We start from the raw sequence: 12,196 nt of genomic DNA on the forward strand, positions 1-12,196 counted from the left end.
AAACGCGCGTACTCCCTCTATCCTTTGTTCTGTTGTTCTTCGCTCGGCCAAAGGTCAAACCCTGACTTCCGGTTTACACTGCTGACCCGAGGTTGTCGCTTCGCTTCGCTTCTTCTTTTACTTCTTCGTAATTGTGTTAGTTTGACAATATTCGAACCAACGTTTTTGTGAATGACCATGCAAGCTATATTTCGGAGATAAAAAGGATGTTTACATGACTAACATCAGTTTTATCGGGATAAACGTCAACAGGACAGATGTGTGGTCAAACAAGTTCGAAGCGAGAACCATGATGATGTTCAACCGTACTGCGGCGCGTGGGACTCAACTTTGTTCCGATTGCCGATTGAAAGAGGCAATACTGTTGCTGATGTAAGTGAATGTTTCGTAGCTCAAACGGTTGAAATTTCAACTTCTAATGCCCCGTCTGACGACATTGTTTTTCCTTGGTTGAGTGCAGTCTACGTCAGTATCAGTTGATATCGCTGAGGCGACAGTGTACATTTTGTTCTAGGTTTTACGTAAAGTGTGACAATCCTGCCCGCAAAGCTGTCAGTGCATTCAGCTAGGGAAACGACGCAAGGACCCAACATCAAAAGTTTTTGTGAGGGATGTCAACACAAAACTTGCCACGGTATACCACGGTCCTTTGGTGGAGGGACTGTGGTAAGACGAAATAGTTCATAGATATTTTGATTTCTTGACATCATGAACTGTCATCGTAAGATTTGTTATCGTGAAATTTTTATTGCTGTAAAATCGAACAAAATATCTATGAGTAATCAATTAATCGGAAAATCTGAAACCTTGAACAGTGTTTGCCGTGGTTCCATAACCCTGCAACTCCCTTTGTATAGGGGCGATCACTCCAAGAAACAAACCGTCAAATGATAAGGCTACGGAACTACAGTGAGAACAGTTTGTGGTTATCAGAATTTTTACATATAATCATAGAAAGTGGAGTGAAATGAACACGTGCATGGAGAAAGAAGAAAGGTAATTTTCAAAAATTAAAAGATGTTATAAACTACTCACTGTGAACACAGAATTTGTATGAGGTTTTTTTCATATTGTTTGATTTCACCAGCTATGTTGCATGCTGGTATAGATGAACATCAGACAAACATATTTCTGACCACTGTGGTGTTGAATGTAAAAGGAGTCCACCTCAAGTCTCTCAAGAAGAAGGGAAGGGAAGTACATGTAGGAAGAAGCATTGAAAAGACGGCAAAATATGGTGTGAAGCAAGCTTTGAAGGAAAAGAAGCTGCTGCTAGGTATGGTTTTAATGTAACACCGCATTTTTACATGTATGAAATGCAAGCTGTAATATATCTCTGCCTAACAGTAAGAGAGGTGAAATTGTATCTATATGGATAGGTTTTTACAACCTCTGCATATTTTTAAATAAATAAACAAACTTGGTGTTTAAGAGAATGAAATAACTTTACTGCAATGATCATAAAATCCTTGAGATAATTTCTCGTCTAAATTCTAGATATGATTTACTTCATCAAGATCAAAACATAATGGTCTGAATGTGCATATGAAAACAGCTGATTTTGACTCATCTTGATTATTTTGTCTTGTGAACAGAATTGCAGCACATGAATTACATTCATTTATTTTTGCCATTTACATGTGGTGAATCTATATTACTTTCTTTCCTAGTAAAGAAAATTCAAATGGGATACTTGCAACAGTTGATGGGGCATGGCAGAAGCAAAGCAGAGGAAAGTGTTATAATAGTCTATCAGGTTAGTAATGATGACTTAAAAGGACAAAGTCGGCCATTTTTCATGAATTTTGTTTGATGCAAGATATAACTTATATTGTTTGACTTGTTGAAAGATACTGAATGAATGGGTGACCATGCATATATTTGACCCCAGTTTTAGGCAAATTAAATGAAACCATGGCCAAAATTGAATTAATGGTCATGGCCATTAATTCATTTTCATGAATGTGATGGTTTTATTTATCGTATCTAAACTGGGGTCAAATATATGAATGTTCACCCATTCATTCAGTATCTTTCAACATGTCAAACAATATCAGTATCTCATATCAAACAAAATTCATGAATAAGGGCTGACTTTGCCCCTTTAAATATTATGTCCTGCAAATGCGTGTTTCAGAATAATGAATTGTTGTCCACTGTAACATACATGTACATGTTTATGAAACAATGAAAGTTATGTTCAGAAACCGGTAGTCATTAGCTACCTTCATCTTTAAGTGTAAAATTGACTGCTGAAGACCCAGTAACTTTAACGTTTGGCATTGCTTTCACTGGATTTTGTCTATTCTGTGATTGCTTATATCAAAGCAGCACATATATTGATGTTTAAAATTAAAGTAAGGCCAAAGTGATTAAATTCTTTGTTTTGCATCCACTCAAAATGGGAAAAGGTACGCGTCTAAGCAGCTGAAAAACACATACACATGAAAATTAACACAATGTAATTTGATTGCAGCAAATAAAAAATTGTAACAAAATTTTAGTTCAAAAAAACTAAGCGGTCATGCCCTAAAATTTCCTATTCAAATACACTGTGTGTGTTTTTCCTGAAAACCTTAAAAACCTAAGTGGGTGGGGACGCAAAACAAAGAATTTAATTACTTTGGCCTAACTGACTGGATGAGAATCTAAGTCTCAACAATAACAATGCATCGCTTATAGACAGAGTTTGTGTTGACAATGCAATGATTGGTATTTCAACATGTTTTAGTGATATGATGATATCAAATAACTGCAGAGATGTATGTCATTAACAAATCACTGAATGCAGTTGACTTACAGTAGAAATCTACTGAATAAATGTGAATTTATAGTTACTGTGTCAAACGTTTTTCATAGTATAAGTGCAAGCAATATCATCTGATACATCTTTTTATCTGTATAAGTGATAAATCTATATGTATGTGAACTTGAAGGAGAAAAACATTTAAATTTATTAAAAAGCTAATTCTATCATAGTGCTATTTTTGTCATGGGACATGCAACCTGATAGGCTACAGTAAGATATTTCAGTCACGTGACCTGTGAGTGTAGCCACCGTTTGCGTAGGCTACCATAAAGTATTCTATCTGGATGATTTCTCTAGCTTTTCTTGCTTTACAGACATGAAATTTCACAGGAATTTAGTCTGATATAGGTTCACAAGGACAAAGTTTCATTTCAAAACACCATATAATAAAGTAGTAACGTTTAATTAATCTTGTAACATGTAGCCACTGTGTACTCACTTTCCACAGCGAGACCATTTGGTAAACACGATGGAAAGCAAGGCAGTAGCTTTGACATGTCAGAAAAATGCGTCGATATGCAAGTAGCAGTGCACCCATGAAAGTCCTACGTAAACAATTTTTCTTTCCGAGAAGTTCCTGGTCCAAATGGTGCTCAAAACAATGCAATCAGCATGTTTTTTTAGTGGTAAGCAGGTTCCAGAGTCAAGTATTTAATAAATTTCTCAAATTGATCAAATCTTTTTGACATTTTTACTTTCAATATATATAATATTATATATTTCAATTTTCTGTTAAAATTTTAAAGATTTATTACCTCCCTAGGGGCATATCCATGACTTTACATACTGTGTACTGAACATGCGGGTGTTTCAGTGAGTTGTTATGTTTGTTGCTTTGGAAATTCCCAGCATGCATTGCAAAAAAAAACGCTCCTATTTTTTCAAATTTTGCTTGTTTCTGACTGGTTTTAATGACTTTATCATGCATGTTTGATCCAATAAATCTTCCTTTTGTTATTTCCTTGAGTTTGTTCCTTTAATTTTGAAAAATTGGCAGTCAATCCTTTCATAATTTCACGATAATGGTCCTCATTAGAAAAAAAGACAAAGATAGTCTTTATTGTAATATTTTGAAAATCATTTATAAAGTGATCATAATGACAACATATTAATTTCAGTTGCATTGATAACTTACCTCCTCATTATGCTAACAAATGCACTGTGCCAAAAACGTTTTCATGCTTTACTCTATTAAATATTGTGAAATACAGGTTAAAAAGTTTATGCCAGACTTGAGAGTAAGATCAGAGACGCAGGAAGCAACATAGGTGAATGGAAAAAGCAGACAGGCTTGCCAACTTAGATAAGTTGAGGTATAGATAGTGTAAAGAGATTGAGCGTCAAGAATATTTTAGTTTTATGTGATAGAGTAAGTGGGTAGGATAGTTAACTGAAATAAGACAAGATATATTTTAATATAAGGAAGAACAATTAAGTGTCAGGACTATTTTGAATCATAAGATAGAGTAAGTGTTTATTTTGAATCATTAGATGGAGTAAGTGTTTCTTTAGTATATCTAGGTAAATAAGAGTTAGCTTCTCTCGAGTTTCACTTCCATGTTGGGAACCAACCATCAGTGTGTGATACTACTGTATACCACATACATACCATAAGCATATCAGAGTAATAACTAAATTCAGTCTTTTCTTTCAGGTCGTTCAATTCTTCTTTTTGATTTTTCTCTCAAAAGAACTGACCCCTATATTGATGAGTGATTATTGAAAATTGTGAGTTACAGACAAGTAAACTGTTGATAGAATAACAAATAAGTAGTAATAATAAATAATTTCAATAGTATTAGAAGCATATGTGGAGAAATATAGAATTTTATAATAGAAACAGGAAGATAGTACTTTATAGACTTCAAAAAGTAGTAGCATGTGAAGGAGAATAAAAATTATTTGCAGATTTAATTATAATAGCGCCAAAGGATATCAGTAGTTTAGACACTTTTCACCATAGCAATTAGTAGAAATATTGTTGACTCCTCTCAATGTATTATAGCTAGAAATATATTGCAGTTTATAAGATTTTTACACTAATGTTACATATTAGTAGAAATACAAAAGTACTTGTGGAAACAGTAATAGCAATAAACAATTAAATATAGTTGACAGACATTACTGTAGCAGTAGTTTACCATAGATAGGAGATAATACAGAATTATAGAGGTAATTTGTTGAGTTATGTGACAGTTGCATAGGTGCAAATTTACAGCAGTTCATTAGTAGAAGCATAAGTCAGAAATAATTAATTTGTGAAATTGCATCTAGATATATACAGTAACTTTGTCCACTACTTTACACACAAATGTATACATTTCTCCTCATATACACTGTACTATACACACAAATGTATACATTTCTCCTCATATACACTGTACACCAAAATTGATTCTGCAATGATCACAAATAATTGATATCTACAATATGTACAGAGAGTTGAAAATTTCCAGCTTTTAATAAGACTTGCAACTCCCAGCCATCATCTGTCAACACCAAAATAAAACAATGTTTATTAGAGAGTAAAACAGCTTAATCAAAAAGGTGGTGAGGGAAGGACAGAATTTTATTTAGCTGAAGAATTCAAGGTTCCACTGTACACATCAAACAAAGATAGGGCATGTGAGAAAGCTTTGCCGCGTAAAAGGCTTTTGATGGAACAGCTGCTACATGAAGACAGGAAGACCAACAAGCACTTAAAGAGACAAATAGATGAAGTTCAGAATGCAAATGAAAAACTCCTTGATCCTTAATGGGACTGTGTAGAGGATGTAGGTTTTATTCATGTGTCAATGATGTGCAACGGTCCATTCATCAGGTCCAGGAAGTGGCTGAACATAGTAAAAACAGAAAAACTATGAAACAGCTTGAAACTTTACAGAGAGAATATCATCAGAAAAGTGAAAAACTGGATAATAAAGTAAAAGCAAAGGTAAACAAGCAGCAGACAAAAATTGTCAACAAAAAGGTAAAAAGGAGAGATGGAGCAATACACAGACAAAATGAAGCAATTGAAGCTCAACATTGACAAGGAAAAGTGATGGAAAATAAAAGACTGCAAAGTAGAATGCAGAAAACCCTTGAAGAGCAGACGGGTGATTTGACAGAAAAGAATGAACAGCTTGGTCGAATCCAGGCACAACATGCAGAACTCAGTCTCAGAGGAGACAGATGAAAGCCAATGAAGAGTGTTAATTTCCTGAGGAGTAAAGTTGAAACAGCTAGAAAACAGGTGTCAGCAGCAGATCTAAGTTGCCAAAGTGAAGTAGAAGAACTGAAAGTCAATTAAAACTCTGCCGAGAGAGGGAGAACGGTGACTTGGAAAAAATAGTTGTGCTTCTCGAGGATGAAGAAATTTTGACATTTCAGAATGGTAAGTATACAGATGAAGTCAGAGAAACTGTGATGGAGCTACGCGCACTAAATGTCAGCATGAATATAATGAACGATGTGATAAAAAATCTTGCAGGAAAGGAAATAGGAAGATTGCCAAGCAATGCATTAAAATCGCGACTGTTAGTAGACGCTGGCTTCCTTGCTCATAGCCAGTTCTATCAGTACACAAGTCACACAAAAAGAATTCAAAATTACTCAGCTTACAGCCAGCATCAAAAACAATGTCTGACCAAGGTGCAACAAACCCATGTTTCAATAATTAGTTATAGAACTTCTCTGCCTCCAATGTTTACCACTTGTGATTGATAATTGGAATGGGACAACATCAAGACAGCTATATCGTCAATGGATAAATTTCTCCTGTAAAATGCATCTCCTTGTCAACTTTGCTACAGAATGTGATAAGACCTTGAAGGCTTTTGAGAGCAGTTTCTCTGAGTGAACATACACAAAAGACCAAAACTTTACCTACAAGTGAGTCCAGAGCCGCAAGGTTTGTTAGAACAGCAGTGAAAGCAGTGCATCATTATGGTAATGAAAAGCTAGGCAGGAGTAGCATCCCATTTCTAGACATTTTGAACAGTACAGGTGAGAGATTGAGGTTGGTAAGTTAAGTTATGGGATAATAGATTTAACATTCGTTATTTTGACAGCACCGCTCTACCACAGAAAACACCTTGATTTTCTAGCTAGTCGGCCAAATCCCAACCCGCTCCCTACTGCGGAAGAAGATCTATCACAGAAGGTTCATATTGCAGGGATATGTGCTCTTGGTGTCATCGACAAGATAATCACCGGCATCTATGGAGTATCTTGGAGAATAACACTGAAGTTCAGCACCCTCATTGTCAACAACCAACTGCTTCAGCTGCAACTTTGGTTGGAGCGATACTGTAAAGACGCCAGTTCCATGTGCTACAGGGAGAAGGTGTGTTATAACGATCTTGTGCACAAGGATTATCTGTACTCAGCTTTGTTTGAAGACAGCGGTGATACTGAAATGGACGTTTCACTCAGAAAGCCCTTGACATGTTGTGTGTCAGTATGCTCCTCATACTTGAAAAGCAGGCATAAGATCAACTACCTTGAGGAAAATATTTCCAGCAAGATGACATGACTGCAACAGACAAAGACTGTACCTACCACAAACACCGTATCAGAGCGTGATTTTGCTGTACTTGCCATGCTTGTACACACCAAACCTGCAGCAACAACATCAACATATGAAACCCTGACAATGTGGATGAATAACAAGACAGTCGACTGGCTGAAATCAAAGACCATTTAGGAAATGGAAGAGCTACTGGCCAGAGCAAGGGATTCTGCGACAAGCCTGACAGCAAAGTTCAAAGCGAGAAGAGAAGAAAATAAGAGGATGAAAATGGAGGAAGTGCGGAAGAAACAGGAGAAAAAAGAAAGTTCAGAAATGAAGGAAAAATCTAAGAAAGTGAACACCACATTTAACTTGGAAAACTGACAGGAAAAGTACGGACCACTGCAACAGAAGTGGATCAGGGGAAATAGAAAATCTTTGCGAAAGTAAAATACGAGAGAAGCTGTTGTAGATTTTAAGTAAATTTTCATAAACATATCCTTCAATCCAAAGGTCCTGAAGAGTTGTTTTATCAGAGCCACCTGTCAAAGAAATTCACTCCGGAAAAGTTTGTTGAAAATCTGAAAAAAAATCAAGCACTAAATCCAACGGAAAGCAACACATCTGAACAAGTTTTATCAAGGCGGCCAAGTACAGAAGAGAGGAAAATAGCAGTGGAGTTGGAAAAAAAAAAAACTTGGAAACAAACTGACCGAAGCAAGGCAGAAAAGGGTCCAACTGGATTTCTACAGAAACAAGCCTGTAAAGTTAGTCAATAAATGAATAAAACATAACTCCAAATGTGATGACGCAACGTCAGATTGGTTCGATGGAAAAGTGACAAAGGTAAATTAAGACACCTAATGATGCCCCAGAAAACACAGTATGAAGTTCAGTATGACCTTGATCAAGAAGACATGTGGCATTTCAACCTGCTGTCTGATTTTTAAAAAAGGAGATCTCATTGTGTATAGTCGATAAACTGGCAACATGTATCTTTTTTGCATAAAATAACTTAAATTGCATCAAAACACATTTTTCAGGTACAATTAACTATACCAGCATAATGAATTCTATCTCCTTTACAGGGCAGTAGGTGATAGTCAATAAAATCTGCTTCTCTTTTGCAGGTCAACAGTTCAGTGTCAAAGGTCAAGATGCCTGTTTCCATGGAAAAAGTTTTATCCCAATGTTGTGATTGTCTTGAGTTTCAGGTGAAAATACACTATTTATAACAGTGATATAGAATAATGATGTCTAATTGGTTGTATGTGCTTACAGTTTCCAAAAGTAACTTTTCCTCCATTACGTTTCCATTATAACCTCGACATTTCAATCTGGAATGTTTACTGCATAGGTATTTTGAAAAAAATCCATAATGAGATTGTTCTGACATCATATAAATTTAGTAAACATTGATTTTGCTGTAAATTACCATCGTTTTGTTCAAGTTTAATTAGTTACCATGGTAAATGGTGACCCTGGAAACATGACATCATCAAAATCAGGAAGAACTCACTGAATTATGTGTATCTGCCAATTTTCAGATAGATTGATGGACATAAGTTACAGTTAACAAACAATAGGGCCTGATAACCTAGCTTTCTCATCAAACAGGATCTCGACAGTGCCGTCACATGTTATCCATACCAGTATTGCGTTTCACTCACCTGTCTACAAAGTTCTGACCATAAATCTATAGGCATTTAACGTATTTCTGTAAACTTTTCTAAAATCTTCAAATTTTAATATATATATATATATATATATATATATATATATATATATATATATATATATATATATATATATATATATATATATATATATATATATTATATCAGTGTTTTCTTTGTAAATGTGTCTGAAATGCCTACTATGGTGTGAAGTTCAAAGGTTGTAGAACATATAAAGAGGCTGTTAGAAAAGGAATAAGTGTCAGTGAGCATGACTGTAGAAAAAATTGGACAAGTTTTTTGAAAGCAAGTATGATTGTTGACATGCTACAAACAGCAAGGGCAATGACCTTGAAGTTGGAACAATAGTTCAACAATAGTGATGACACACACAGAGCTATAGTGAAATTAAGCCAGATCTGCAGTGAATGAAGAAATCTTGAGACTCAGTGATAAAAAACCTTGGAAAAAGAAATCTGAGCAATGACCTTTATTCCATGAAACAGAGTTACCGTACAAACAGCTCAGTACCACTGCCATAAGCTATCCAGTAAAATGCTTCAATTTTGTCATTGAACAGACAAGGGTGATCCCTAAGAATTACGCTTGGCGCAAGAGAATATAACACCTAATGCCTTCGGAAAACATGATAATTGTTCGGCCAAATGTTCTGGTTTTAAGCCAGATCCAACAAAATGCATGCACAAGGCTTTCCCATTTGGCCTTGACCTGCAAGTTGATGCTTTAAAGAAAGGATCACCCTGAGCTATTCCAGAAATATGCAAGAAATAGTGTCAAACTTGAACATTTAGGTACCAGTCAAGCAAATGAGGGTATGAACCATAGCGTAGCAACCAAGACACCAAAGACACACCATTACTGTGATTCAGAAAGTCTTTCAAGAACAACAAAAAATCACACTGTTCCTACAACAGAGGAAATACAACTACAGGTTGGTTTTCACAAAGCCACTGTAATTTGGATCATGGGAAACTGCCTAGAAAGCATTTTACTTGCCATTGCAAACATGTGTCAAGACAGTTGCACTGTCAAAGGTCAACACTGTAATCAGTGCCTGTAGTATTTTACGTACGCGCATTGTGACTGTAGACTTTTAACAGCTGACTATATTTTATATATTTATCATTGACATTTGGTTGATATTGTATCTCTGTGTTGTAGTAATCTCCTTGTTGTTTCCAGGGTGTACTAAACTGACAACACACAGCAGCCATTGTAAAATGACATCACAAAATGCTGATCAAAGTTCATCACTACTGATACACATAGCATAATTTAAATGAGTAAGACAAAACAATAGATCTAATTAACTTAAATACCTGTATTATATTGGTGACCCCTGCCATTTTATATCAATTAATAATTCTTTTTTTGTATTCTTATTCTGATGACATTATTCATCATGTATATTTTTACTTTCAGGTTCACCGCAGTGCAGATCTTTCTCGTGGTGGATTTACAACATCACATGCTGTTAAACTTAACAAGGTGCATAGGTGACAGCAACAAGTTCACATAAGACAGCACTGACTGGTAGCGAGACGTACGCTTTATCATTATATTTCACCAGAAAATGTGTATAAACAGGCAACACAGATAACAGGACTATCAATTGTTTTTAGAGATGGTAAAAGGGTTTTACTTCACAATGGGAAAAGCGTTCCAATTGTCTCCCCTAAAATTGCTATATCACAGTTTATTGACTGATTTAGTGCATTTGATGGCCCATATTTACTTGTTGGCCACAACGCTCATAAATTTGTTGCAAAACATTAACTGAATGCCCTCCATGGGTGTGGATTAGACACCAAAGTGTTGTTACCGGCTGTGGGGATACTCTTTGTTTTTTCGCTGTCATCGTTGTAGTATATTCATCCTATATACATTCCTCCCCGCTAAGTTTATATGTCCGGTCAGAGTTCAGAGTTCATGACGTAGAGTTCATATGAATTCTAGTACATGGCTACACTGTGTGAGTCGTGTGTCTTTTGCTCTAATTCAAAAGTGCACTAAAACACAACAATCGTCCTAATCTTAAGTTCCTTGACAGCCCAATCATTATCTGTGTTAGTATTTCCTACAATCTTGATATCAATCCCATAATGAATTAGAGGATGTAGAAGCTCTACACAAATTGATTCATGTGGTAAGTGTTACCACTGATGATTCATTAGATTAGTCGTACAAGGTTGAATCATCAATGTACAGGAATTGTAAATACCTCCGAGTTTAAAAAAATAGACTTCAGTCTCTCACTCTAGTTTTGTGCAATCAACAACATAAGGTGATATCTTGTTGCATGGCACATAAAGTAGCTTCCACTAGATTGAATTACTCCCATTTGACATTAGCTTATAAACGTAATGTTGTAGAAGGTTTGTCACCTTTATTGAAAGAGAATGTTGAAGGCAAACCTTGTGTTACTAAAAGCCAAAAGGTATTAGATTATCTACAGAAACATTTCTCAGAAAAAATTCACATAAATTGTTATGTAAATTGTAATCAAAAGTATTGAGAAAAACAGCAAATTGTTTATCTGTACAATTATATTCTACATAGAACATGTATACATAAATATATACATCACAATAAAATACAAAATTAAATACACATTATATATTTTGCATGAGATGTAATTACATGAGTGTGTAAAGAGTAATTAAATGTAAGTGCAACTACTCGTTTATTTTTCTTTTATGATGATGTGAAATAGACAGACCCTTTGGAAGCTTAGAAGTACCCTCAGTGTGTATCTGTACATGTATGTTTTTTTTTATATATGGATGGATGCACGCATGTATGTATGTATGTATGTATGTATGTACGTGTGTATGTATGTATGTATGTATGTATGTATGTGTGTATGTATGTGTGTATGTATGTATGTATGTATGTATGTATGTATGTACTGGTATGTATGTATGTATGTATGTATGTATGTATGTATGTATGTATGTATGTATGTATGTATGTATGTATGTACAGTATGTACCGTATGTACAGTATGTAGTGTATGTATGTACAGTGTATGTATGTATGTATGTATGTATGTATGTATGTATGTATGTATGTATGTATGTATGTGTGTATGAATGTAAGTTATTTATCTATGTGTGCTTGTATGTATATGTATGTATGTATGTATGTACATATGTATGTATGTGTGTATGTCGTGTGTGTATGTATGTAAAGATGTAT

At 35.1% G+C, this 12,196-nt stretch overlaps 1 protein-coding gene across 3 annotated transcripts; it reads left to right on the forward strand.

Moving 5' to 3' along the window:
- The first annotated feature begins 34 nt into the window (after positions 1-34).
- LOC139130226 (uncharacterized) lies at positions 35-11,516 on the forward strand. Of its 3 annotated transcripts, XR_011551822.1 has the most exons (6): positions 35-372; positions 515-634; positions 1,088-1,276; positions 1,671-1,756; positions 3,258-3,435; positions 10,421-11,516. XR_011551822.1 is itself a non-coding variant. In XM_070695976.1 (4 exons), exons 2-4 carry the CDS (start codon positions 1,090-1,092, stop codon positions 10,496-10,498), a joined length of 351 nt encoding a protein of 116 aa, XP_070552077.1. In that variant the 5' UTR covers positions 38-372; positions 1,088-1,089; the 3' UTR covers positions 10,499-11,516. The 3 variants fall into 3 exon arrangements, 1 of the variants encoding a protein (XP_070552077.1); XR_011551821.1 differs by lacking the exon at positions 515-634 and having other exon boundaries at positions 37-372; XM_070695976.1 differs by lacking the exons at positions 515-634; positions 3,258-3,435 and having other exon boundaries at positions 38-372.
- Positions 11,517-12,196: the final 680 nt, after the last annotated feature.

The sequence above is a fragment of the Ptychodera flava genome, chromosome 3 (assembly GCF_041260155.1).
Source record: "Ptychodera flava strain L36383 chromosome 3, AS_Pfla_20210202, whole genome shotgun sequence".
NCBI classification, from domain to species: domain Eukaryota; kingdom Metazoa; phylum Hemichordata; class Enteropneusta; family Ptychoderidae; genus Ptychodera; species Ptychodera flava.